Source organism: Takifugu flavidus, chromosome 7, assembly GCF_003711565.1.
Source record: "Takifugu flavidus isolate HTHZ2018 chromosome 7, ASM371156v2, whole genome shotgun sequence".
Taxonomy (NCBI): Eukaryota; Metazoa; Chordata; class Actinopteri; order Tetraodontiformes; family Tetraodontidae; genus Takifugu; species Takifugu flavidus.
In genome coordinates this window covers 4,011,697-4,038,897 of record NC_079526.1, presented here as the reverse complement: position 1 = coordinate 4,038,897, position 27,201 = coordinate 4,011,697, and the positions used below count along the sequence as shown (strand labels likewise).

Below are 27,201 nucleotides of genomic sequence, written 5' to 3'. Positions count from 1 at the left end.
CTTCCTGTCATAAATTGTACAAAAACCAGGATGAGGCTCAATTCCAGATGTGTGTTATGGTCTCTGTGGGCTCTGACAGCACAGCCTCTGAAGAGCTTCACGCTCAAAGGTCAGCGGTGCAGAAGCAACCAGAAACAGAACATAGAACACGGAACCAGAGCAGTCACACTGACTGGACTCAGCTCACATCAAGAACAAAGTCACGGAACAATCAGCATGTTGCTAATCCACGGCGTGCTAACCTAGTAAATAAGAGTGATTGCCTTGAATAAACAACTCATGCATGCTGTGAGTCAAATAGGACTAAATGGGTATTTAGTCACAATAGCACAAACATTAGCCTGTAATGCGCTTTACATTCCTGTTATAATCACTCACAGAGCCCCCTAAAATAATTAAACAGTTTATACTATTTTATGCATATTAATTCCACAGCACCATTGTTGTTTGTGTGCAACGTTAATATAAAACATCCCTACTAACTATAGAAGTCGTTTTGAGGTCCCTGTGACTGGCAAACAGTAACGTATGTAAAAAAATAAAATAAAAAATCAGTCTTTGAAATATATTCCACAGTTAGCAAACACTCTAAAATAAGTGATTCAACAAAGAAGTGTGATTTTTGTTTGGTAATAAAGGACTCGGGAGCGTCTTGGGCTCGCACTCATGATGGTCCAATAGCACCACCTGCTGTTGCCTTAGTGTACTGCAGGAAGAGGTAATAACACTGAAGCGTCAGGACACACTGGAACAATCAGCACACACTGGATCACAACTGATCTGTCCTCAGCTCTTTGCTAAATCTGTATCCAGTTACTGTGTCCTTTAAAAAAGAGCCAAGAGAATGGGGGTGTGGGGGGGTGTCAGCCATTTATTCTGTATAAACACAATGATAGAACATACAACTCTGTAATGGAAGCTCAGAGCAAATCATGCAAAATGAATTACAGTAGTATTTAATAAAATCGTGTCAGAGGATCACGTGCACGTAGAGTGAATAATGAAAAGAAGTGCACACGTTCACCTGTTTACAAATGTGGGTGATATTCTTAAACATACTACGTAGATTTCGGACACATTTTAGACAGGAACAAAAAGATTTTTCAGTGCCGTTTCACAAACATAAAAATGATTTAAATGATACATTTGATGTGTTAGACTTTTGGAAAATGTGTAAACAAATAATAGTAGATTGTTTAAACCCGAATTCTGTGTGTATTTACTAAATGATAGTGAGGTAGCGAGTCTGTTCTTTACTCTATTTCCAGTGGGTTTGCTGACTGTTTAAAAAGGCTTTTCTTCATTGTTATGTTTGCGTAATGACATTCTTTCACTTTTTTTCAGTCATTGAATGTGTAAACAATTGTAATCAACAGCACCATCGTCATCATTTTGGCCAAAACAATGTGGATTTGGAGTTAATAGGATTATTCTCATGATGCTACATTTGCTAAAGCTGTCAGACTAACAAAGTGTTACCATGCAGGTAAAATAAACACTAAAACGCTGTCAACAACACCCTACTCAGAGTAAATATAAAAACAAGGAGAAGTGTGGAGCTGCCAGACTGTTTTGTTTCATCTATGACATAAACACACGAAGGGTCGAGCATTGCCACCCCTGAGAGACCTTTGTGTGGTTTTGTATCAGAGGAGTTCTTGTTTTATTTGGTGGAATTGGAGGTAAAACACAAAACTGCCTTCAGCCTTGTTTAACTGAGGGTGGACGGACGGGCCGGATTTCACAGGTAGCCCTCTCTGAGACGATCAGGAGACAGGCTTCTTTTGCCGTTCAAAGCCTAAAAAGGGTTGAGGATGTTAACTGTGCAGGGACGTTTGATGAAGAAGCAAACAGATGAATCCAGTAGTTAATCCACATACCCTCAGACCCAGTGGGGTCAACGCAAGAGCAAAAATGATCATATCTGAGTGTCAGATTTATAAGGAACTGACTGAACCCCCCCCCCCCCCCCGTGTGTGGTTGTAGTGGAGACTTACAAGAGTGCGTGTTGGGCTGAGCGAGTGAGAGCGCACAGGGCTGGCGCTCCTGCTCCGACCTCTGGCCCACTGCAAGAATCAGACACATCCCCAGTAAATACGGAGCGTAACTGTGCCCTTCAGGGGTCGGCCACACGGAGGTCTGTACCACAGCCGCTCTTCTGGTCACAGCCTCTCCCTTTATCAGGACAGCGTCTCCCTCCACCAAGGTCGGCCACACGTGGTACCTCACCAGGGGAGCGGTGAACTCGGAGTCGTAGCTGCGCCGGTACCTGTCAGACAGGTTGGAGAAGCTCTGACCTGATGTTTGCTTTGGTTTCTACAGGAGATGATGGTGGCAGCAACTAATAGACAAAACCGATACAACATTTTGAATATGAGCTGATAATTATGTTTTTTCCCCTTTGGCTTCGCTTGAGACCCTGTTCTGAGTTTATGCTTAACTTCAGATTAAGGTAACTTCAGATTAAGGTAACTTCAGATTAAGGTAACTTCAGATTAAGGTAACTTCAGATTAAGATAAATTCATATTAAGGTAATTTCAGATTAAGGTAACTTCAGATTAACTTCATATTAAGGTAATTCACATTAAGGTAACTTCAGATTAAGGTAACTTCAGATTAAGGTAACTTCATATTAAGGTAATTTCAGATTAAGGTAACTTCAGATTAAGGTAACTTCATATAAGGTAATTTCAGATTAGGTAACTTCATATTAAGGTAACTTCAGATTAAGGTAACTTCATATTAAGGTAACTTCAGATTAAGGTAACTTCAGATTAAGGTAATTTCAGATTAAGGTAACTTCAGATTAGGTAACTTCAGATTAAGGTAATTTCAGATTAAGGTAACTTCAGATTAAGGTAACTTCAGATTAAGGTAATTTCAGATTAAGGTAACTTCAGATTAAGGTAATTTCAGATTAAGTAACCTTAAATCAAAGTCATCAAACGAGCAGCACAGTTTCACTCAGAACAGCGACCTGCTGTCGTTGTAAAGTTCTCCGTCACTAGCGAAGGAAATGTCCAGCGGGGGGTCCAGTGTCTGCATGGCGAAGGCCACCTTGCACGTCTCTGTGATCAGGTCGCCGATGAGGACAAAGTCCACCTCGGGCGGGAACGAGATCTGGGGGTTCACATTCATGGCGCTGATCACGTCCTGGGAAGATAAAACAAACTTCAGCTGCTGGGAAACCAGAACCCGAGAGAGGGGAATGAGTCCTACGTTGATGCTGGTCTCAACATCGTAAAGGTCCAAGTTTCTGACAATGTAGTCCACAGACGCGTCCTCTAGGCTTTCTGGTCCAAAGTGTGTTGCAGACAGCGTCTTCCTGGTTCGGAGTTTGAACTGACGATAAGCCAGTTTGGCAGCTTTAAAGGACTCCTGGACAAACACAAGCCGACCAAGTAAGACGCCAGTGAAAACAAGCCTCTAGTGTGGTTGTCTGAGGTCGTACCGCCACAGCGATGAAGATGATCCTCTGGACCGTTTCCAGGTCGTCAATGTAACGAAGAAGCAGCGCCTGGGCCTCCAGGCGCTCCCCCGCGTACAGGCCGTTGAAGCGAGATATGAGGCGTGTGTGGCGGGACGAGCTAGTGAGCTGAGCCCTGGTGGGGGACTCGCTCCTCCTACTGCTGCAACAGCGACCCAGTCTGGACAAGGAACTTGGAGAATGACTCCTGGTCAACCTGATAGGAGCCAAAACATAAGCAGATCATATATTTACCATATATACCCTGCTGGGTACGTTTGCATACCTCTCGTGCAGCGTGGACTTCTCTGTGCTCAGGTAGGAGAATTCCTCTCTCAGGAGGCGAATCCTCCGTTCATAGTCATCCAGAGAGCTCAGCTTCCTCTCGTACACCTCCAGCTGCTCGTGAGCAGCATGCAACCTGAAACAGGGACGTCAGGTTCATAAAAGACAGAAAGGCACAGCATCAAGGAGGACTCCACCCACTCTGCTTTCAGTCGTGATATTTCATCCTCGCTGGCCAGCAAAGCGGTTGCTGATTTGCTCTTTGTCTCATCAAGTTCCTCCTGAACACCGGCCATGCTGTTGGAATAATAAAGGCTGATCAATAAATGCCACCGGCAGGACATGTGCACCATCTGTACCTGGAGACAAACTTATGAGCAACTGGGCTTTGTGTCCATAACCTTTCCCTGAAGCATCAAAGCTGAGATTGAAAACTGTTTAAACTCACGCAGCCTTGACAGATTCCAACTGCAGGCGTGTGGAGCCCAGCTCAGCGTCCAGCTTCTGCATCTGGTTGTCATGGGAGACGGAGAGCTCCCTGATTTTCCGATCCTTTTCCACCGATTCCTGAGAACCGCAGGTGATATCGCACAGTAAATGTAAGCAGGCCCATTTACTCATATTCATATACTCGTATTAGACTGAAGAATATTGTAAACGTTCATCAGTACAGACACAGAAAAGCGCTATATGTAAAGTGGGTATGACTGAAAAATGTTGGTTTTCTGTTCATAGTAAGAACTTTTTGTTAATGTCACCTGGATCAGCTGTAAGCTGGTGTCATGAGTGACTGACGGCCTCGACACTGAGAAGCAGGTTCCGAGCCAGGGAAGCAAGCGTGTTTTCAAGGTGTCCACTCCATCAAAGTGTCCACCTGAGTGTGTGTGGATCAGCCCGTGAATTCAGTCACCTTTAAATTTGTTGTTTAAATCAATCAACAGTCATACAAGCTTTGTTCGTACCTTCTGCAGCCGTGATATTGAGGACAGCAAAGAGCTGGCTCTGGATGCTGGTGGTCAGTTCAATCAGCTCACAACATTTATTTAGATTTTGGTCGCAAGATAATATCTGAGTGGTAAAAAGTCATTAGTTAGTTAGTTACGCAACATAATAAAATAATAAAGCACATTAACGACTGCTTTGCTCTCTGTTCTAGGGAAAATGTTTCATCAAAGCTTTAAATTAACCTAAATTTTAATTTTAGTTTGCCGTGTACTTCCGGTCAGTAGATCAACACAGGAAGTCAAAGTACTTGAACTATTTCAAGTGAAACGTCTTTGGAGAAAGTAAGCGGTAGTCATGGCGACTGGCGTCCATAGCAACCAAACTTGCACAGGAAATCTATGTCACATACAAGTGCATTCCTTTACTGTGTGTTTCAACTTATAGGTAAAATATGTATATCAAACACGACAGCATGCTACTCGCATTGTGTTAGCAGGTTTGCTGAATGATAACGATGAATTAACGTCCAGTTTACGGGAGAAAAATCCACATTAGTCCTCAATATACCGGTTAACTAATCCTGAAATGGCTGAACAAATATGGTGAAACTGGGCAGAAGCTTTTTACTACATTGTGACAGAAACAAAGGCTGTTAATAATGACTAACTCATCCATACAGGGGCAGCTAGCTTACTGAGATTTGGGTCGCTGATTAAGTATTAATAAACTCACCCGATAATCCCGCTGCCAACTCTCCAGCTTGTCCTGTAAAAGGCTGAAAGATGATGCATTGGTCAGTCTTCTCAAAGCGTCGGCCATGCCTGCGGAGCAGCTTTAAATGCCCCCCAACTCGTCAGCGAGCCCCCTAACAAACCATCCCGCCCTGGCAACTCTCTCCACCCCCGACGCAGACGCAGAGGCACCGCCCCGGCCCCCAGAGCCGCGGCCCCGGGCCGGGTGTGGAGCTCTGTGTGGGGACCAGCACTGTCCCCTGCAGCTCCTCTCCTCCCTCATCTTCTAAACTGGGTTCTGATTCTCCACTGTCAGACTGGGACCAGTTCAATTACTGGCACAAACATCCATACATACACAGTAAAGGTGGAATGAGTCTGTCCGTATGTAATGGAAGAGTAGATCAAGTGTTACAAACAGAACTCTGTTAATGTAATGTTCAGTACGCACTTTTATTAGTGCTCTGTTATTTTAATATGGTGTTGTGTGGTTTTAATACTGTTGGGGGAAGAAGGCTCTTGCTTACTAACCCGCTCACCTTCTGATATTTGACATTATATTGGGCTTTTTATGTGACTTAAAGACCTGTTTTCGCCAGCACATTATCCCATATATTCATGCAACTTTCATGGTTCTATTTATTTGCATTATGTTTCTTTCCCTCGATTTATTTATTTTTTAGCGGAGGAAAACTACTCTTTTTTTTTTAGGATTTTAAAGGGTCGATGCGGGAAATGAAGTCAAGATCACGTAGTTTAACTTTTCTCTTCCAAATCTGCTGCATGTCTGAATGTCAAGAAAATATGCTTCACAATCTCGAAATAGAGACAACTCCCAATAAAGCCCCTCTTTTTCAAATTTATTGTGTCCAATCGTTTTGTTGTTCCCCCAGGAAACACGCCTCTTTCAAAAGCAAACTCTAGATATTGGCAGAGAAATGACCTCTGAACGTTAGAATAGTCCAGGAATAATTGATTAACGGGAATCATGTTATTGATTCTCTTCGAGGGAACGATATAAATGTACATGACAACTCCTACTTCGCTTTCTTCTTTCCACTCCTGGTAGTACTGCATTTCTTTATTTCTAAGACTATTTGTTCCCTACAGGTTCATCCTATCTCCTGCAACAGTCCTCTCCCGGGATCCATATGGAACATATGAATGAACGAGTTTTCCTATTTTGGGATCCTCAACTCATTGGCTGGCATCAGTCGGAATGGGCCATTATTCACAGAGTTTAAAAAATCATAATAACTGGTCATTTTTCCAGCTTTCACCCAAAAGTTGCCCAGTTTGGATCCACAACATTTTATTCGATGACTAAATAGGTTCTAAATTAACCTGATTTTATAAAATAATCCGTGTTTTTGCCGTTGAAAATGGTACGTTCCTGTTCGCTGCCAACGCTGGAGAGGGAGGGTCAACATGGCGTCCGAACAGGTCCGTTATTTTCTATATTTTTGTTGAATTTCTGCTTTCTCTTCTAGTTTCAGCCCATAATTGCATTAAATAAACACTAATATGCAACCATGGCCCGTCTGGGGCGGCATTAAATGCCTGTACATGTAAGTAACGCAAAAATCATAGATCCGCCACTGGCCCAGTAGCTTCGGCTTTAATATTGTGTTGAAATTGATTATTGTTGTTTCATTGAGGCTGAACCAGCGTTTTATAGAAACAAGACTTTAAATGGCTAAAAAAAATCTGTTTGATATTGCGATTTATTTCTGTTCGGCTGTGGTTTATTTATAGTTGCTGCCAGACAGACGGTCGCTGGAGACATTCCACTGCAGAGCTCTGGGAATAAAAACACTATTTTCTCTCCACATTTGTAACAGTAATGTTTATTAAGCAGAAGGAAACTTAATATGAACCATTAAATCCATTCTGTCTCTACTGAAGATGTTATCTATTAAAAAAACACGTATTCAGGGATATTGCTGGTTCTAGATCTTTGGACTGTGTTTTTATTCTTACTGCATTGACAACACATATTTTTTCTTCATAAATCACAAAGTTTTATACTTTTCAGGAAAGCACCAACGGGCCTGTAAAGAAGTCCATGCGAGAGAAGGCTATAGAGAGACGCAGCATCAACAAGGAACACAACAGCAACTTTAAGGCTGGTTATGTACCAATAGAAGAAGAACGTCTGCACAAGACGGGTCTGAGAGGACGCAAGGGCAACATGGCGGTCTGCTTTGTTGTCCTCCTCTTCCTCCTTGCCTTAATTAACCTGATTGTGAGTGGATTCATTGTCCATTTGATGATGATTGTGTGTACTTCCCTGGAAATGGCAGTAAAGAGTTGTCCACGTGTGTTCCTCAGATCACGTTGGTGATATGGACAGTTATCCGAATCGGCCCCAACGGGTGTGACAGTATGGAGTTTCATGAGAACGGGTTGTTGCGCTTCAAGCAGAAGGCAGACATGGGCATTGTTCACCCACTGCACAAAAGCACAGTCGGAGGCCGGAAGGACCAAGACTTGGTTTTGGTCGGCAACAATAATCCGGTAAGGGAGAAGAGAGTCCGTTTATTTGGAATGTGACTCATCAGGTGCACGCTGTAAAAAAATGGTTCTTTGCTTTTTCTTTTCCTATCCAGGTTGTGTTCCAGCAGGGCACCACGAAGCTGAGCGTGGAGAAGGACAAAACCTCTGTCGTCAGCGATGTCGGCATTTCGTTCACGGACCCTCGCTCGCAGAACACGTTCTTCAGCACAGATTTTGAAAACCACGAGTTTCATTTGCCCAAAGGAGTCAAAGTGCTGAGTGTGAAAAAGGCTTCCACGGAGAGGGTGTGTGTAATACGCCCCACAGCCTGCACAGTGCCCTCGGAACTGTGGTAAAGAGATGTGCTTTATGTCATGTTTTCTGTAACTGCAGATCACAAGTAGTGCGGCAACCGACCTGAACATTAAAGGCGACGGCAAAGCCATCATCCGTGGAAACGAAGGCGTCAACATTATGGGCCGAACTGTGGAGTTCAAAATGGGTGGCGACATCGAGCTCAGGGCTGTAAGTCAGGAATTTGACCTCTCCTGTAAATGAGGCTTTGTGTGCGATTGTGGGTGTGAGGAGGGAGAAACCAACACGATACTCACTGGCTTCTGCTTTGTCCCTTTCCAGGAGAACAGCATCATCCTCAACGGATCCGTCATGTTTAACGCTACACGCATCCCTAATTCCGCGGGAGACGTGTACTTTGACGAGGGTTTAGAGCGGTACAAGCTGTGCATGTGTGCAGACGGCACGCTGTTCCGTGTACAGGTGAAATACCCCAACATGGGCTGCCAGACTTCAGATAACCCCTGTAGAAAAACCCACTGGGACATTTAACTGGAGTTTAATCTTACACCTCTTTACAGTCTGTTACTGACGTTAGACGACCGGTTTGCATATTTTGGAAGGTTTGTGTAAAGCATCAATGCTTGTTGAATGGCCTGTGGTTAAAATAATATATCTTATCTTCTGCACCAGCACTGTGCAGGCTTATTATTATAGCTTAAAAAAATCAGGCCAGAATTGAGTTTTATTTTTGCTGTAATAATGAAAGAGGTTTTGAGTATTTTTTATACTTCTATTGTATCATCCCAACATTGCACAGGATACTCTTTCTGTTCAACTGATCATTATTGTGATCTGTAATTATTTGTCAGATAGGAAATCATGTTGTAGTTAATTTGGCCAAAGATATTAAGGTGACATGTGGATGTTTTATATTTCTGCAGGTGTGCCAATAATTTATAAATTCCTGTCAGTGATCAGCACTGGACATAATATTGGGTTTGATTGCGCACCGCTCAGTATTTTAGCCTCATCGTCCAGTATTAGACTCCGGAGTTGTTTCAGATGCTACTTATAGTGTTGCTGTGACCTCTGTGTTCCATATTTATTATATTCTTTGTCAGACGCGTATTATATTTAGGTCTCATCATAAAACACGTGTATAATGAGACATCCAGGAATGTTGAATTTGCGTAACTCTCCACAGAAATCAGCCATCATGCATGTGCCAACGGATTTACAAGGGATGCTATAGAATTTTAGTATTTTTGTTGCTTTCTACAGGCAGACACTACACGGTTGTGTAGCTTTTGAGAGCGATGGACTAAATTCTATTACAGATTAATGCAAATCATAGATGCCGTTTGGGTTGAAGCTGTGTGGAGTGTTTTGAATCTTGTGCAATACAATGAAAAAGTCTTGAGTTTTGTTTTGAGGTGTCTTGTCTATATTATCCTACAGCCTGTTGTGAGATTGTTTTAAATGTTTAACGATATTAAAGAAAAAAAGTATCGTCCGATCAGGAAAGGCTCTGCTTCATGCCACTGCTTTCATTTTATTAAAGAATCTTGTTGCTACGTGGAATTTCTTATCATTGGTTTCAGTACATAAATAATCATAAAAGGTTGTGTGTGTGTGGGTGTGGGTGTGTGTCTCCTGGGGCTGCTTTACAGTCTAATAGAATGTGGAGGGGCACGGTCCTTGTCATAAATGTTCAGGGCTGCAGTGATCTGTCATAAAGTAACAGAAGTAACATATTAACTAGATGTAAATGATTACATAAATCTCTGAATAGCATCTTAGGGTGGATGTTATGCTGGACACAGCAAAACACTGACAGACTTTGACCAGAACTAAGAGAGAACTCACCGATACAGGGACAGCAAAGTTAAGAAACGGTTCCTGTCAAGTAAACAGGTGAGTTAATTTTAACATCGTGTTCTTAACAGCAGATGTTAAGCTCGAGTAAGTGTAATGTAATGACTGTGTTCAAGAATCAGTTGTGGAAAATGTATTTAATGTGTATTTTGATACACTTCTGCTACTGGACTGGCTTTTTTCCAATTAAATAATTGTACCAAAGAATAAAGGTAAATATTAACATTCACATTTTAGCACTACTGTACAATAATATTTCCTATAAAACTGTTTTTTTTGTCAGTTTTACCCATTTTGGTCAAAGTAGAAAACATGAATTTATTCTGAGATTAATTTTTGACTGTTAAACTCTGACTTTATTGCAACATTCTGATTAAAAAGCACAACAGAAGAACGAAAAAAATATGAGGACGTTAAAAAATTGCTAAGGCAGCACATAATCCTCAAAGAGGTCTAAATTTAAATGTATGCATAGTGCATCCAAAGCTGTAGGTACCTGAAGTACCTGTGTGGTTTTATCCATCAGTGTGATCTAACTGTAGCTGTTGGTTCCTTCTGCCAGGGCAGGTTGTGATGGCGGGGCCATTCTTGGCACCGGGGCCATTCTTGGCTGCTGCGCTGCTCCTCCTGTCCTCTGGACATCACTGCCTCGCTCCCCCACCGCCGTGTCCAGATGTCTGTACCTGCCAGCGTGACCCCGTGCTGTTAAACTGCTCCTCCGCTGGCCTGTACCTGGTGCCCCAGCACATCCCAGACTCTGTCTCCGAGCTACACCTCTCCCACAACCACCTTTCCTCTGTAGCCCTGGACCGACCCCTGCACAAGCTCCAGACTCTGTGGCTGGATAACAACGGCATCACACACTTGTCCCTCTGCGTGGAGAGAACCCGAGGAGGTTGGCGTGAACGCCGCATGAGACCTTGGGGCAGGCGGGGATGTGACTCCTGGGCCCCCACCCTGCAACTGTTATCTGTTGAGAACAACCACCTACAACAGCTCCCAGAGGGTGAGTCAGTGCTACAGAACCACAGTCCAGAAACCAGAACCTCCAGTTACTCACTGTTAGAAACTCTGATATTACACTGTCACTCCTTTACATATGAAACCTCTGTACTCTGGAGGATCTATGGCAATATTTACATCTATATACACACTCAATAAATGACTTTTAATAAAGGATTACTCAAAATCTAACCTAAATATGTCATTAATGGACATCTTTTACAATAACTAAGTAATATTATAAGAACAGGAACCAAAAATGATATCACTATACTTATTAAACAGACCTGTTGGCACCACAATGGAACTTGAAATGTTACCAAACTGATAAATCTTAGTTAAATATCCAACAATCACTTTTTAATGTGTATATGTGAAAATGATCCTGATCTGCTGAGTGTCAATGACAACATCAATATCATCAAAAAGTATCACAAGAGTCCAAAGCAGACACACGGGAGAGTAAATGTGATTCACCAGTGCAGGGTCCAGTCATTGCTCACACAATTTCAGTGGTTTAACTGGTGCACCACACCCAGGAGTGAAGCCTGTGGGTGTTCCCCCGTGTGCACGGCAATATCTATCAGCTGGATTGACAACGACAACAAATAGTTTTAGATAAACTATTATGACTGAATAGATGACACATTGATGTTTCTCTGTGTATAAGATTTAAATCAATATGGTGGATTTAAGAATGAAAAACTGTCATTTTTATTCGTTATAGTACAGCAAAGTGTTTGGCATTTTATACCTTAAAAAAAACTTAAAATGACTGAATGTGCATTGTCTGTTCAGAGTTCAGATTGGCATCAAATCAATGAGGTTTTATTTTTATGACACTGAAGTTACACAATAAGCTTCAAGAGCACCTTAAATTAGGAGAGGAGGTTGTAAAATGTCCGCACGTGCAGCATAAATGAGTATCAATTCCATACATCCTTAGCTTTACCGCTGTTTCTGAATAAAGCTTTGATCAGTGTGGGAACTGCCTTTTTGGGGGAGCATCTCTCACTTGAGCAAACCTTGACAATAATATCCTTTATCTTAAGTACTTTGCTCTGCTTAGAAATGATTAAACCTGCCACGATAATGACACTGTACAACCTTCAGTCACGCTTTTTATTGACATTCCAGTGGCTCCATGACTGATGTAAACACGCACATTTTCTCCTGCACCATGTTACTTCATGAATGTTTCTACTTGGTTGGATGCATGAGTTTCAAATAAATGCTTTCACCGGGGTTCTCTGAAAGCATGTGCGGACAGCCCATTTACTTAGTGAGAGTGGTGTTGACAGTCATAGACTTTTTTCCCTGTTTGGTATTCAGCTCACAGAAGCCTCGGTGCCTCTCTAATGAAGCGCAGACCCACAGTGGCTTATTTCAGCCCCGCAAACGCGGGGAGATCTGGCTTGTCGAAGGACGAGACAGCTGGAGAAAGAGCACGGAGAGATTCATAGGCCCCAATTACTCATACTGGATAGTGTTAAACCAGGAGAATTACAGATTCACACTCTGGGCTGGGGGGTTCATTTTAGACATTTTTGACATCCAGAGACAGGCTGGAATTGTATCTTGACTGAGCACTGATACCAACTCAATACTGCCTTCAGAATGTAGAATAAAACAGAAACACCTTTACCATACAAATCCTATAAAAGAAGATGAAACAGTAGTGGATTATTATTGATAAAACTTGTCCAATACAGCATTATATTTCTGCTCCAGATCATTAATGATTATGATTATGTCTCTTTTCTGTAATGCAGGACTGGAAGGCAGCACATCGTTGCAGGTTCTACACATCTCCTTCAACAGGATCTCGACTTTACGAGCAGGACAGTTCAGCCGCCTGCGACAGCTAAAGGAGCTGCATCTGCAACACAACCTCATCGCAAGTCTCCATCCACACATTTTCCAGGATCTACCTCAGCTCCAGGTCTGTTAATTATATTAAACAAATATTACAAATATTAAATCCTACATAGAATTCTTTCTGAGTTACTGGTATTTCTGGTAGATTCATGCTTTATATCTACACCATGTCCACCCCCACCCCCACCCCCACCACCTCAAAGGTCCTGGATCTGAGCTTCAACGTGCTGACTAGTCTGCATCCTCTGATGCACCTTTCTCTACGTAACATCGGGGCAGAGGTTAAGCTGGCTGGGAACAAGTGGCATTGTGATTGCAGCCTGCGCAGTCTGAGAAGGCGGATGGTCTACGACAGGAACCGAGGCCCGAAGGCCTGGAATGTGACGTGCGCATCTCCGTCCACCCTTTTGGGCAGAGATCTACTGCAACTGGAGGAAGACGAGCTCAGCTGCCTCAGCACTGAAAACGATGCAGAGCTCCACCAAGACATCACGGTCTATAGCGGATCCCAGATACTGCTGTCCTGCTCTGCACAAGGTAACAGACATCACGACAGCATCTCCCCGGGGATTTATAAATAAATTCTATTTGCATGGTTCATTTCAACGATCATGTCATCATGGTTTTGGTGCTTTGCTAATTAGTCATATTGACCTGTGAAAAACATCAAATATCTGTTTCTACTGTGAGAGATCAACATGTCATACTTAGAGACTAAGAAAGCCGCTAAGGACACATTTTGACTGCAAAACTATTCCCAGAGTGCTCTGTCACTAGGTGCTTTCTATTTAGGAGCACAGCTGGACGAAATGGCCACCTAGGGAATTCCTCCAAAGTCATTATTCCCTTAAGATGCTTTTCTGAGGTGGCATTTGCCCCACCAGAAAGAACTGGGAAGAACTTAGCAGACAGTGACAAAGTCATTCACCAGTATCAGCACTTACAGTAGTCCACAGAATTTGTACACATCAGAAATCCCCTTCGACTGGAGTGACGTTGAGTTGCATCTGCACGTGTCTCCTTTTAGTTTAGATTAAAGTGTAGTTAATGTAGCCTTTCTATTGCATGCTATATACTGTATTTTACTCATTACTGTTTCTCCTTGCAAAATGTTCCACACACCATCAGTAATAAAGTTTGGGATTCTTTTTTAAATGATTAATATTTGGAAAAGCAATGGATGACTTTACTTCAGTGTTCAGGAAACACATCTGTTAACATTAGCAATGTATATGAGACCAACATATCACAGCTAGTCATTGTCGTTCTGATCCGTAGAGATTAAGATCTCCAATTTTGTTATTGTTGCAATGACGTCTCAAGATTTTTCTTTGTATGCATTATATCTATTTTCTATCTTGGTCTCCACTTGTGATGAGGTGGTTCCAAATGCATAATAAAACAAACTGGCCCCATGGAAACTGTGGGCAAATTAACAATTCCTCTACTAAAAACATGTTTATTTTTTCATCCAAAATATGGTAGACAAAAAGCATAATATTTTTAAGATCTGCTAATTTAAAAAATCTGATATTTTATCATTGCAACAAATTTTCTGTAAAATCCCAGTAAGCCTAAAATAACACCTTAACATCACTCCAACCCATTTCTGTTATTTTTCTTTGCAGATTCAACGTGGTTGACACCAAATGGTCGCACTCCTGTCGGTGACCGTCAGGCAGGTCTGCTCATCACTGACATTAGAGAAGGAGACACAGGCCTATATGTGTGTGCGTCTGAGGAAAATAATGTTCTTTCTGTTTTCAACCTACAAATAAGTAGGGATAAAGGTACAAAAAGGAAAGCTAGAAGTTTACCCAGAATCGATACACAGATCACACAGGATGTCTCAGATAGGATTGTTCAAGAAAGGAATCAAGCTGGGAGCCAATCAAATTTGGCCCTGGCTGTATGTCTGTCTGTTTTCATCACGTTTCTGGTAGCCTTTATCATTGGAGTCATAGCAAGACCTTGGCTTGATGCTCTCTGGCAACGGATCACCAACAAAAACAGCGCCCCTGCAACTACTGAGGTCTCCATAGTAGAGCAAAGTCAATATGAAAACCAGGCTTTCAACTGTTGTGATGAACCGGGACAGGTTTGTACTCACCGAGAAAGGAGAGTCACATTTTCCAGATTAGATATTGGTGAAAACAGCAACGTAGACCAGTATGACAGCGTAGCCAATGACAGCCAGGAAAACATCAACAAATATAAAGTCTATCAGACCAACAGGGATGCGCATAAAGCCGCAGATTCAGGAAGTGAAACCAGCTCACAAAGCAGTCGGGAGGAAAACCAGAGAAATGTCAGAGCTGATGCAGGCCTTTCAGAAAACACAAAACTGGAATACATCCAAGAGACCAATGGGCCAAAAACTAGAAGACACTCTTCATCCTCAGATTCTTCAGTATTTGTCAATGCACTTACCACAGACAGAATTAAGTCTTCTCAGGTGTCAGAGGAGTTTATTCAGCAGAGAGCACCTGTATCGAAAGGTAAAAATGAGCCAAACTCTTCGATGGATTATATGGAAAAACGTGGATTTTCTTCTGATGGAACCCCCAGGGAAACCCACCCAGAAATGTGGCAGCAGAATGAACAACACTTTAAATTTAGTGATTCTGATCAAAGCGCGTCGAGTTCTGGTCATGTTTTTGGTTCTTTAAAGACCTTGAAACGGACAGATCAAAAGAAGAGGAACGATGACTTAAGCTCAAATTCCAGCTCGTATTTGAGTGAAAATGAGATCACAGAAAACACTGTGAATCTAGATCCAGAAGAGGACATGGAATGGAATGACAATGCACCAGAGGTCACTAAAGATGTTCTTAGGAAGGTTGTTAGCGTTCCGATCCACGGTAAAGAATCCGCTGTAATTTCACCAGGACTTCAGGGTGATTACAGATATGACACAAAATCACATGCAATGAGACCAAAGGCCTCTTTTTCCTCTCATTCCAGTGAGAGTGAGGATGACACTACAATCAAACAAAAACAAAGTGCAAGATATGAGAATTACAGTTCTGACAGAGTAACTGGAAAGAGGGATCCCCAACAGAAAGTTGTACCCTTGCCTCGCACAAAGTTGCCTGGATCTTTTGTTATACCAACTAAGGATACCTCTCCTGACACTAAAAAACCTACATCACCTGCAGTTTATTCATCCTCTTCAAGCAGTGAGAGTGAGCTAAAAGCCTCCAGTATAAAAAGGAAACAAAAGAGGAACAAACTGATATCAGGGGCCAAAGTCCAAGCATCAGGAAACATCAGGAAAACATCATCAGATTCTGAATCATCTTCTACCAGAGGAAGCGAGGGTGGAACAAGCCAAGTACAAAGACATGAGCAATTGGTGACATCTGCACCAAGGCCTTCGGTTAAAGCATCTCAAACTGCCAGTTCGGATCATGTCTGGCCTGCTATTGACCTTCAGCGTACAACACGAGTCAAGAGGCGACTAGACATCAAAATACAATCACTTGATTCAGGATCATCATCTAGTAGTGATAGTGAGGAAGAGACAGGGCACATAACAAAGCAAGACATAGGGCAGACAACCACAACAAGGTTTCCTCAAGCAACAGTCTCTCAAAATGCCAGTCCAGATCTCTATTGGCCTGTTATAAATCTTGAAGGCACAACAAAGATCAAGAGACGTCTAGATATCAAAGGAACATCAATTAAATCAGACACAAGTACTAGCAGTGACAGTGAAGATGATACACCTCATCACATAAAGAAAGTGGAACATTGGGAGACATCCACATTAAGGGATCCTCTTAAAGAATCACAAATAGTGAATCCTGACCAACATTGGCCTGCTATAGATCTGCGCCAAAAAACAAAAGTAAGGAGACGACTAGATATCAAAATACAATCATCAATTAAATCAGATACGAGTGTGAGCAGTGAAAGTGAAGATGACAGTGACCACAGAGAGAAACAGAGGCCAGGGATGGTACATGGCTCTCAACGCCCAATCCAAAAATATCAGTCATCCTCTAGTAGTGACAGCGAAGATGACACAAGCCACATTACAAAACAGGACCAATGGCAGACATCCACAACAAGGTATCCCCCAATTAAAGTATCTCCACCTGTACATCCAGATCACCAATGGCCGGCAATAAATCTTGAGCGTACAAGGAAGGTCAAGAGACGTTTGGATGTCAGAGTAACAGCACATGACTAGTGAAGATGACAGAGGTCATGGAGATACACAGAGGCCTGGGAAGGCAGGTGTCACTCAATTTCCAGAGCAAGAATCACATTCCTCATTTAGTAGTGACAGTGAAGATGAACCAAGCCGCATTATAAAACAGGAGCAATGGCAGACATCCACAACAAGGCTTCCAAATAACACATCTCCAACTGGGAGTGTAGATAACCAATGGCCCACTATAAATCTTGGACAAACAACAAAAGTCAAAAGGCGTCTCGATATCAAAGTAAAACCACATCAACCTGAATCATCCTCTAGTAGTGACAGTGAAGATGAACCAAGACACACAACACAACAGGGACAATGGCAGACGCCCACAACAAGGCTTCCAAATAACATATCTCCAACTGGACGTCCTGACCAAGAGTGGCCTGCAATAAGTTTTCAAACAACAACAAAGGTGAAGAGGCGTCTAGATATCAAGGCACCATCCTATGAATCTGATTCATCATCTAGTAGTGATAGTGAAAATGACAAAGGAGGCCACACTAAACCTGGATTAGGAGTCTCTGTCGTATCATCAAATACAAAAGATTTTATTAAATCTTCAAAGATACCACTGATGCAGCCTTTCAATAAACCAAAGGCAGATGACAACATCAAATTGGAGAAATATATAATTAATAATGACTCCACCGACAAAACCAGTAGCAACAGCAACAAAACACCAGAGATAAGCACAGAATTAGAGTCACGTTGGGCTAAAATGAATCTGAATAAGTCTCGCTTCAGAAAGCACCTTGAAATCACGTCCCGTAAACAGGAAGCGCCAAGTCCACCATTGTCGCCTTCCCCTGTATCTCCGTCTTATACTGGCTATGATAGAGGAACCGGGAGTAAACTCAGTACAAGGGGAGCTCGAGGAATCATACACACAGAATCAAAAAGTGATTCTGGCATTTCAGTTGGAAGACCAAGAAAAGGCAGCAGTCCCTCCTCTGACTCCTCCTCCAGTGATGAAGAAGATGCATCAAGAAAGGACATAAGTGAGAGATGGAAGGGACCAGCTCGCTCCTCCTCCCAGACATACCCGTCTCCTGTGGAAAGTAGTGTGTTTATGACATTTGATCAGCCACACAGCCAAACTCAAGAGGTTAAAGGACAGGAATTAGATATTTTAGCAGATACTGACTCTCTAATCACTTATAAGCGCTCAATTTTCAAATCTACGTCACAGCTCAGCAATGCCACTTTACCTACGGTAAACAATAAACATACAAAGTCTACAGTGGGAAATGATGAAGTGGAAGGTCCATCCCATAGCCACGGAAGCAGAGAAGCACCACTTTCTCCAAAGACATTTCCCAGTAAGAACTTTGATGAGGTAATAAAGACAAGGATTGCACAATCCAGAACTACTACAGATGTGGAGGTGCCTCCAGAGATAAAATGGAATGGCATTGGCCGTCAGCCGATCTCCAACCCGAGAAGTGCAGATGGAGGCGAACTGACTCAAAGATGGGAACCTACAAAGATGGAAGTTTCTCTTTTGGATGACTCCAACATCCCCATTGGGACTAATGTGCTAATACCTACAGAGTGGAGAGGCAGCGCCATTAGTGATCCTGTATCGAGCAGATATCGAGAAACAGTCGAAAACTCACCCAGCAGCCCAAATAAGATTCTGAGAATGCAGTCTGACAACGGCAGGGAGAGACGAGGTCTCAATGCTCTAAAAGCCATGTCTTCAGAAAGGAAAAAATGGGACATGCACAGCGAATCTGTGATGGATGCATCTCCTCAGTTCAATGGATACGAGTCACCGATCTCCACCCGTTTTTACACCGGAAGCTCTGAAGGACAAAAGCCACAAACACAACTGCCTCCATCCTCTAATGCAGAGCATATGGAAAGAGTCCAACACTTAGTGTATGGTGTCCCACTATACAGGAGACATGCTTTTGGAACGACTCCTCCTCCCATTCCCGCAACACCCCCACCGGATGAGATAGAAATTCCTGCATGGAGGTCTCCACAGAGCATTGAGAGGCTGCCGGGCATCAGAACACATCCATACCAATCAGGCCCCTCCACAACCAAGTCTGAAGATGTGGCAGAGCATTTTGATAACCCATATAATAACATTAGCGGTGTGTGAGGGGAATTCAAATTTGAACACATATTTTGACTTATACTTTGTTGAAATAATTTACAATTTTGTTTGTATTAATTGTATGGAGATGTTAATGTGTAAATATACATCAATATTGCATAATCTCTGACATGCTTTGTGTAAATTCAAAATATAGAGTACTTATTTACATGACTTTAAATTGAAGATGATTTTGCATCTTTGCACAATTATGTTTTGACATCTAAATTAAACCATATTTAAACTGTGTGTGGCAGTGTTCATTTTGAACTTGTATCTCAAGAGACGGCAGATATCACTGAGAGCATAGATAATTGATTAAGAGACCAATTATATGCCAGTAAGTTAATAAACCAATTTTATTTATGGATATAGACATAGGTTATAGTGAAAACGGACATATAGACACATAGTTTACGTACATATATACAGCTGGAACAAGGGTGTTCTTCCTCCTGCATCATCATGGGAGCATACTAAAATATTGAAATCTACTCACAATATTTGGTAAGAAATGCAACAACTTTATCAGTCTTAAATGTTGAAGCAGTAATGAGAACCAAGGTTAGCTGTGGTAGATGTCAATGATGCGAGACGTTGCTGCCGTCACAATAAATACCTTGTGAGTCAGACAGCATGTGCAAACCGATATTTGTCTTCTTCTAACAGCTGCAGACTTCACAGCATGTTTAAAGAGGCCTTTGAAGGGACCCATACAGGAGGGAACTCCTGTTCCACCGTGAGGTTACAGGTGTGTTCCAGGTCTTAATAGCCACAATCATGTTCTTCGTCCAACTTAAGATAACAGGATTGTGAATATTAAATTATGCACAAAACACTTACACAAATTTCTGTACAAAACAAAATGCATTTGGAAAAAAATTATTTCAGAAAGAAAAATCTCATCCATTCACAAAAGGCCCTGTCGGAGCGTGCATGCAAATATTTCAGAATCACGCCACAGCCAAAGACGAAAATTTATACATGTGTTACAAGAACGTTATACTAGGCAAAAAGAACAGCATAGCATCATAACACAAATCTAATCTGTCAGTGTCCAGATCCTATGGGTGGTACAATGCAATGCTTTCAGCAAACCTACTAATCAAGCCGTAAGGACCTTGTCCTGAGAGGGCCACTGGTCTTCCACTGAAGTTACATTAACACTGTCAGTGTTAGGGGAGATGCTAATACTAAGAGACCTGAAACTATCAGTGGACTAAGGACAACAAAACAGATGACACATACCGATACAGAATAGACACCAACTAGCTCAAAGTATAACACATCTGAAACAGTCTGACTTCATCCTGAAATAATCCCTGACCAGTGCATCTGTGCATGTGTGTCCTGTATGTCAACTCAAGTGTGTATATAGTTAGGTTTATTGGTATGTGTGTGGGGACACACAAAGTGACTTCCATGTTTTGAGGCACAGTAATACTCTTCCCTACAGAACGTAGATACATAAATTGGTCATTGGACCAATAAATGCTTATCAGAGCACTCGTGGCTCACTGCTGCACTGTAGAGTGAGTAAGCAGCACTAATGATTTGTCTGGTATTATGAGGTCTGACACCTTTGGAGGGATGGTTGTTAGAATTAGCTGAAGCAAAAAAAAAAAAAAAAAAAAAAAAAATCATCACTGGCACAGATTGATATTAAACAACACAGGCACCGAAAGGAAACCTGCGATCAACTCTTTGACACAGTGTGCTTTCTTGAAGGACTCCTAAGTAAAAACTAATAGAAACTAAAAAGAGGTTAGTGCCACCTGTCCAGACAAGTTCAAGTTCATTGCACAGACATACATAATATTTAAATGTGTCCAGGTCCAAGTGACTCAGTTTAAGACTCAGACACAATGCGTGAATGGACACGTCTGTTGGTTTCTCTGTGCTGAGGACAAGGGCTGAGGAGTGGTTCACACAATACCGTTCTGCCTCTATCATCCATCAATGATACCATGTAATCCTAACACAAACAGCAATTATGACATGTGACACTGAGAGACAGCAATGCCACCGGCGGGCTGCTGCAAGCCTGCCCACTATGCAACTTCGATAAGGGAACTAAATGCCACAATGGCACCCCTCTGCCGCTGCATCCAGGCTGCAATCCCAGTGTCCCCACCCTCGCCCCACCCACAGCCCCAGCCCCTCCTCTCTGAGGAAGCACAAACTGTCCCTGTTTTACCATTTTCATATTGTTGTATTGGTTGTTAATTCCGTTCGTTGTCACAGTTGTATTTTTCCCAAACTTGGCTCTGCACCTATGACATCTGTCTCTCTTTGTACCATTCCACAAACTCATCCAACAAAACTGGCCCTGCGAAGAGAAAAGACAACATGCATCTCATTAGGTGTGCGCAGCTCTCACAGTTCTGTTGTATTTTCCTGGAGGCGTGTGCTTACTCACAGGCACCGTCCTCATCGTAGTTGCTGAGGTCTAGATTGATTGTCCTACTGAACTCTAAAACATTGCACCACTGGTCTTTGTTGATGACTTTGTACTTGGACTGCTGATGAATACAAAACATGTTTTACAAAATTGCTTTGCTACACAAACCTGATTCAATCCAAATAATATTTCAGATATCCTTGCTTATAAATGACACGTGCTGTAGAAAATAGATGTGTGAATGCTGCATATTAAATACCTCTAAAAACTGATTAAAGACGGGAAATAGGGGCCATGTCTTTCCGAGAAGAAGTCCCAGCATGCACTTGGCTGTGTTTAAGTCCAAACTCCTCTGATCTTTTTCCTGTTCACAGAAAAAGCAGCTTTAAAAAAAAAAAAAAATCAGAACACACAGCATCACATCGCACAATATTCTCCCAACTGTTTAAGCAATCGCTGTGGACATAAGATGGAAAATAAATGTTAAATTAAAGCCAAACATAACAATTACCTCCGTCGTCTATTAGCTTGCATTTCTGACGATTCTACATTAAAATGGCTGAATCGAATACTAACTGATGAGTTGTTAGTAACTGCAGTGCAAATCGTAGAGACACACACCTAAATATCCATCTGAACTCCATCTGAGATTGATTTTGACCTACAAGTCTCAATGAGACCCACTTAGGCTGATCGTATACTCCAACATTCAAGCGCCTCAAGATTCTGGGTGTGGGGCCTGATTTAAAGGCTTGTCTCCAATTCTTTGTCCAATCATCAAGATCAGAAATGTAATCTGGAAATGTAACATCAAAAAGAAAGCTGCCTCGTTGTACCCGCTAAAGAGAGCGGACCTGACAGGGACGATGTCAGGATGTTGCTTACGTACAAGTCTTAGGGCTTAGAGTGCAGAGACTTCTTATTAAAGATTTTACTTAAACTCCTTTTCTATACTTTTTCTCACTACAAAAAAGCCTGCTGAAGGATGGACCCTCCTACTGTCTGTGGGTTCTCAGGTTTGTAAACTGTTTATATTTGACAATGTAAAGGGAAAAAAATTAAAAAATAAAGTTTTACGTGTCGCCGACCTCAGCAAAAATACATTCTGTCATGGCAGATAAAGCCACGCTCAACTCACCCGAGCGAAATCAAAGGCATATCTATAAATGAGCTTAAAACTGGTGCTGTCATTTAGGACAGATCTCAGGTAGTCGAGCGAGTTCCTCAGCCGCTCTGTGGAGTCGCACCTGATGAAAGCAGAAAAGGCATTCAGATATATGCTAATGCTCTGCAGGAGCCAGGGGACTCTAGAAGGTATCGCAGTGTGGAACAGCATGCAGTGACAAGAGGTATTAAATGACATACTGCAGTGAGCTCATGCCTCTCAGCCACTCCTGTCGGGTGAAATATCCCATACTCTGGGCATCTAACTTCCAAGCCAGAACCAGCATCACAACCTGGGCACAAAAAGAAACATACTGTAGGTAGAAGAGCTGCATGTACAGCTGTGATTGAAAGGCTACGCACATCTGTAAAGATCACAAAATTATAAACAGTCTGGAAAATTAGTGCAGCTCAATTAAATTTATGGCCTTCATCCGAAAGCCTGGTTCCTTCAGGTGAAGATCAGACAATCAGAGCTCTGAGATACTGAATAGAGGTGCCGTCCTGATTTAGTTCTCATCAAATTCTGAGGCGTCTTAAAAAGTACTGGATCATTCAATAATGCTCAAGTCAACCTTCTGTCTAATGACAGGATTTTTAAAAGAATCTCATCATCCTTCTTCATGAATCCCTGTGCCACTTTAAATCACCAATTCCACAATCAGTAAACAAAACAATGATCATAAACCCCCGACTCTGTTTGACAGTAGCTGTAGGGATCTTGGGGTTAAGGGCTAACCTTCCTCCCCACTCATTTTTGCTTAACAGGAACAAATAACTTGTTTGTACTTTTAACATCTGTATCAGAGGTTTCTTAAATAGACAACCTCTCATTTCCTGATAGCCTATTTGTAGAAACACATACTATATGTACGGTAAACTTCAGCTGCTTGCAAAGAATTAGCCTCGCTAATTTCTGAATATTGTAGCTCAACAATCCAGACGTCTCTCAGCAGATTTTTATTTGTGTGGTCTTCCTGATCGTGACAGAGGCAGCTGAGAGAACTAACTTCAATTGTTGGTGTTTGGACCAGAAGCTGTATGAAACTCTGTTCTGACTTTTACAAGCAAATAATGGTTTTCCAGAAAACTCCTGTTCAAGTCTAAGAGATGTATGGAACTGGCTCTGTTCATCAGATCAGGCACGTCAACAGCCGTTATCCTAATCTACAGAAGCTCACTGAAGAACAGGAAGAGGAACATGGTGTGAAGACAGCCCGTCACTTAAAATTTTAACCTTAAAGTTCTTGATCAACAATTCAGTATCGTTACTAGAGGGGAAAAAAGGCTCATTGATGGTCCCAATTTAATAGCACACAAAATATTAACACTCATTTCACGAGAGAAAACGTAACATTTCAAATAAATCTTTCCGTATGTATAAATTGGTTAAAACCAAATCTATGTTGTATGGGTCATTAAAAGTCAATTAATGAATACTGCAATAGTGAATACTATACAGATTGCATATTAAAAAGTCAAATAGAAAAGTGCTTACATTTTCCGGCTCCACTCCAATGTCTTCACAGAACTTCTCCATGCCCTCTGGACCCACCACGTCATCGCAACCTAGTTTGACAAGATATATATGTGCCACATTCCTACGATGTTTGGTGGCGCAAGTTAGCGTATACAAATATACACTCACCTGCGTATTCGTAGAACCACTCCAAGCATCTTTTACTGGAAAATGTCTCCTCGCGTATTTGTGACGTGTCATGTTTTCTGAAAATGCTGTAGAGGATACTAAAAGGTTAAGACATGTGTTTAGGAGCGACATTCAAACTACAGCTTTGACTCCATTTCAGAAGACCAATGTCTCAGCACTGCAGAACTGAGACCAATGCCCACCACCAGGCATGGTGGGCACTTCTTTAATGTTTCGGAAAAGATGCACACCTGTCCTGGCGACTTTTCTTGGCTGACAAGTCATCCCCAGCAGAAGGTCTCCTCTTTTTCCTAGGAGGCATGGCTCTTGAACAACAAGCTATGGTAAATAGTAAAATAAAATAATTGTAGCGGGCAACATTCAACACAAGCTGCATATTATATGTTGCTACACGTACAAGCACAATCCTGTTGAGGTCACAACGGTTTGCAGTTTAATCATCATACAGAAACACAGCAACACACACACATTTACCTGATTGGTGGCTTTCCTGTGCAACGTCTTCTGTCAAATTCTGTGTGTCAAAACACCAAAATTACTGTAAGACCTATGTAAAAACGCATACAGGTAAATCAAAAATGGTGACATGTATTTACCAGTCTGTGCAAAGTGTGATGGATCTTATGGATGTTTGCCAATGTAGTCAAATGAGAATTCAGCTGAAAATCTGTATCACAAATCAAAAAGACAAGTATTCAAACTCAGATATAAGTATTCGTGATCACATTTCTATATATAGCACACGAACGTGATCTCATAGCCTCGTCAACCAAAGAGATACGTTATAGCAGCTCCGATTTTGGTCAAATTTCTAGTTTGATACGTAAAAGCACAACAAAATATCTCACACGAATGCGGGAGTGACTCTGTAGATTCCTAGAAATACGTGCAAATTCGAACATATATGAGCAGTGCAAGCTAACGTGACCCCAAACGACACCTATACACTCTTGGTACAAAGCAGTAATCAAATATACATGCTTTAAATGATTTCTAGCTCCAAAAACAGACAAATACAGTCGAGCATATAGCACTAGCTGCATACCTAAAATAGCAGTGCAGACGCGCAACTTGCACAGAGTTTAACAAAGTATCTAGAGAGTTGTGCATATGGGTGTTGTAGTCCATTTCCTATTACCAGGCCCAAAGAGCCTGGCGCACTTGTTGAGATAGGAAACTACAATTCCCAAGCCTAACCAAGCAACTATTTCTTTTAAACCACTCTACCCCCAACATTCACCCCGACTGCTTGGATGCATTTTTACAGTTTATTAATAAATTATTTCATTCGTTTCCTAGCACATAACCAGTGTGCAAACGTTTTGCAGCAAAAAGTATCGGCGTGGCAAACCCGGCGAGCGCTGGTGCAGCGAGCAATGAAAGATGTTTTACAGAACTGCGTCACAATTTTCTTTCTCTGTAATAGTCCACAGTTGACCAAAAACCCCGACCTATTTAGGATGCCAATCTATCTAACTCAAGTATGAGTTAAAGCGAACAATACATGAGCAGTAATTATGACAGTTACGATCGCAGCATACCGATTGCGATCGAAAACCCAACGAATTCAACTGCCCATGTAGGCATTAAACAAAGCATCTATAACGTTAAACACAAAAAATAAGTCAAGAAAAACTACCATGTCAAATATGTGTCTATACATGTCCAATATAATTGAAAATACTCTCGCTATCCACCCTTTGTTATCGCCCAAAGACAGCACTGGCAAATACAAAGACCCTAGCAAATATCACGAAATTCGTTCCTCCTCATCAAACCGCACATAAATGTAGGCCAAAAGTAAATAGATAAACATTAAGCCAATGTTCGCTTCGCTTTCACGTATTAGGGAGTATTCGTGATATTCGGAGATCGATGCTGAAAAGCCTCTACAACCCTACTACTTACTTGCCGCATCAGAGTGCATTTTTATGAAACATACAACTGTATGTGGGAAGTCCGCAGACCGGCCAATGGGCGGGCCTTGACGACGTAAGCCGCGCCCACGCTCAATGATTGAGACTGGCTCGGTTGGTCCCCGCCCATATCGGCTTTCAATTGGCTGTTCATGATGCCATGTCACAAAGAGGCGGAAATAGAGGTAGACCCCGCCCACACGCAAATATGATTCGTCGGATGTTACAAACACGCTGCACCGTCTCTGCGACTAATTGGTCCTGAGTTTTTTGTGCGCACGTCACTCACCAGAATTTCCTCGTGCAGACCTGAACCCAGCCCACGATGAAATGCGATTGGTGAAACTGCTCAGAAGTTGACTTTTTGGTGTAAATACCGTTTAGGTCAATTTGTGTAAACACTCGGCCAGTTTGGATTTGCTGATGTGAGCCATAATGACACATTTCGTTCCAGGACAGCGAAGTCAGTATTCTTATTTGGAACAAACATGCGATCCGAAATATCAGTGTATTTAATGGACGACCACTGTTTATCATGTATTTTTCATCATCCACAGGTTTTGCCACTTGGATGTGAAAAATACTTGATCTTAACAGTGAAGCGTCCTGTCTGCTTCACAAATTTCCTTTCTGGTCGTTTCTGAAGACCCACGTGTTGGCGCTAAAGGTGCCTGAATGATACATCACGTAAATTATTCATAACGTTAAGATTCATGCAGTTAATAAATCGTACCGTTTTCGGGCCCGTCATCTGCATT

General features: G+C 42.0%; 4 protein-coding genes across 19 annotated transcripts; 2 read left to right on the top strand and 2 right to left on the bottom strand.

Moving 5' to 3' along the window:
* Positions 1-851: 851 nt before the first annotated feature.
* spata18 (spermatogenesis associated 18) lies at positions 852-5,927 on the bottom strand. 4 transcript variants are annotated; one of them, XM_057038608.1, is made up of 12 exons: positions 5,430-5,923; positions 4,715-4,820; positions 4,511-4,626; positions 4,201-4,319; positions 3,954-4,049; positions 3,754-3,888; positions 3,453-3,684; positions 3,221-3,379; positions 2,979-3,154; positions 2,146-2,269; positions 1,998-2,066; positions 852-1,798 (listed from the first exon to the last, which is right to left on the bottom strand). In XM_057038608.1, the coding sequence occupies exons 1-12, from the start codon at positions 5,514-5,516 to the stop codon at positions 1,742-1,744; spliced, it is 1,476 nt and encodes a 491-aa protein (XP_056894588.1). In that variant the 5' UTR covers positions 5,517-5,923; the 3' UTR covers positions 852-1,741. The 4 variants fall into 4 exon arrangements, with proteins under 4 accessions (XP_056894588.1, XP_056894586.1, XP_056894587.1 ...); XM_057038606.1 differs by having other exon boundaries at positions 2,979-3,379; positions 5,430-5,926; XM_057038607.1 differs by having other exon boundaries at positions 1,998-2,269; positions 5,430-5,925.
* Positions 5,928-6,720: 793 nt separating this feature from the next.
* sgcb (sarcoglycan, beta (dystrophin-associated glycoprotein)) lies at positions 6,721-9,795 on the top strand. Its single transcript, XM_057038611.1, has 6 exons — positions 6,721-6,871; positions 7,464-7,673; positions 7,760-7,945; positions 8,038-8,229; positions 8,318-8,449; positions 8,561-9,795. The coding sequence occupies exons 1-6, from the start codon at positions 6,857-6,859 to the stop codon at positions 8,768-8,770; spliced, it is 945 nt and encodes a 314-aa protein (XP_056894591.1). The 5' UTR covers positions 6,721-6,856; the 3' UTR covers positions 8,771-9,795.
* Positions 9,796-9,952: 157 nt separating this feature from the next.
* On the top strand, positions 9,953-19,542 carry LOC130528832 (uncharacterized). 4 transcript variants are annotated; one of them, XM_057038593.1, is made up of 6 exons: positions 9,953-10,135; positions 10,659-11,102; positions 12,871-13,040; positions 13,180-13,513; positions 14,605-17,185; positions 17,262-19,542. In XM_057038593.1, the coding sequence occupies exons 2-5, from the start codon at positions 10,670-10,672 to the stop codon at positions 17,169-17,171; spliced, it is 3,504 nt and encodes a 1,167-aa protein (XP_056894573.1). In that variant the 5' UTR covers positions 9,953-10,135; positions 10,659-10,669; the 3' UTR covers positions 17,172-17,185; positions 17,262-19,542. The 4 variants fall into 3 exon arrangements, with proteins under 4 accessions (XP_056894574.1, XP_056894573.1, XP_056894576.1 ...); XM_057038594.1 differs by having other exon boundaries at positions 10,664-11,102; XM_057038595.1 differs by lacking the exons at positions 9,953-10,135; positions 10,659-11,102 and adding an exon at positions 11,145-12,717.
* Positions 19,543-19,634: 92 nt separating this feature from the next.
* Positions 19,635-27,201, bottom strand: dcun1d4 (DCN1, defective in cullin neddylation 1, domain containing 4 (S. cerevisiae)). 10 transcript variants are annotated; one of them, XM_057038616.1, is made up of 11 exons: positions 27,177-27,201; positions 25,124-25,194; positions 25,002-25,041; positions 24,758-24,845; positions 24,507-24,604; positions 24,357-24,427; positions 23,060-23,151; positions 22,833-22,941; positions 21,954-22,058; positions 21,713-21,815; positions 19,635-21,622 (listed from the first exon to the last, which is right to left on the bottom strand). In XM_057038616.1, the coding sequence occupies exons 4-11, from the start codon at positions 24,826-24,828 to the stop codon at positions 21,567-21,569; spliced, it is 705 nt and encodes a 234-aa protein (XP_056894596.1). In that variant the 5' UTR covers positions 24,829-24,845; positions 25,002-25,041; positions 25,124-25,194; positions 27,177-27,201; the 3' UTR covers positions 19,635-21,566. The 10 variants fall into 10 exon arrangements, with proteins under 10 accessions (XP_056894596.1, XP_056894600.1, XP_056894593.1 ...); XM_057038620.1 differs by having other exon boundaries at positions 24,507-24,592; positions 27,177-27,200; XM_057038613.1 differs by lacking the exon at positions 27,177-27,201 and adding an exon at positions 26,436-26,519 and having other exon boundaries at positions 21,713-21,812.

Coding starts and splice junctions, on each gene's coding strand:
- dcun1d4 (XM_057038612.1), bottom strand. Junction 24,605..24,757: donor AAGAAAAGTCGCCAGGACAG/GTGTGCATCTTT, acceptor TTAACCTTTTAG/TATCCTCTACAGCATTTTCA. Junction 23,152..24,356: donor TTGGAGTGGAGCCGGAAAAT/GTAAGCACTTTT, acceptor TTTTGTGCCCAG/GTTGTGATGCTGGTTCTGGC.
- spata18 (XM_057038605.1), bottom strand. CDS start 5,516: ATGGCCGACGCTTTGAGAAGACTGACCAATGCATCATCTTTCAGCCTT. Junction 4,320..4,510: donor CCAGCTTACAGCTGATCCAG/GTGACATTAACA, acceptor TGCGGTTCTCAG/GAATCGGTGGAAAAGGATCG. Junction 4,050..4,200: donor TTGGAATCTGTCAAGGCTGC/GTGAGTTTAAAC, acceptor TTATTCCAACAG/CATGGCCGGTGTTCAGGAGG.
- LOC130528832 (XM_057038594.1), top strand. CDS start 10,670: ATGGCGGGGCCATTCTTGGCACCGGGGCCATTCTTGGCTGCTGCGCTG. Junction 13,041..13,179: donor AGGATCTACCTCAGCTCCAG/GTCTGTTAATTA, acceptor ACCACCTCAAAG/GTCCTGGATCTGAGCTTCAA. Junction 13,514..14,604: donor GCTGTCCTGCTCTGCACAAG/GTAACAGACATC, acceptor TTTTCTTTGCAG/ATTCAACGTGGTTGACACCA.
- sgcb (XM_057038611.1), top strand. Junction 7,674..7,759: donor TTGCCTTAATTAACCTGATT/GTGAGTGGATTC, acceptor TGTGTTCCTCAG/ATCACGTTGGTGATATGGAC. Junction 7,946..8,037: donor TGGTCGGCAACAATAATCCG/GTAAGGGAGAAG, acceptor TTTCCTATCCAG/GTTGTGTTCCAGCAGGGCAC.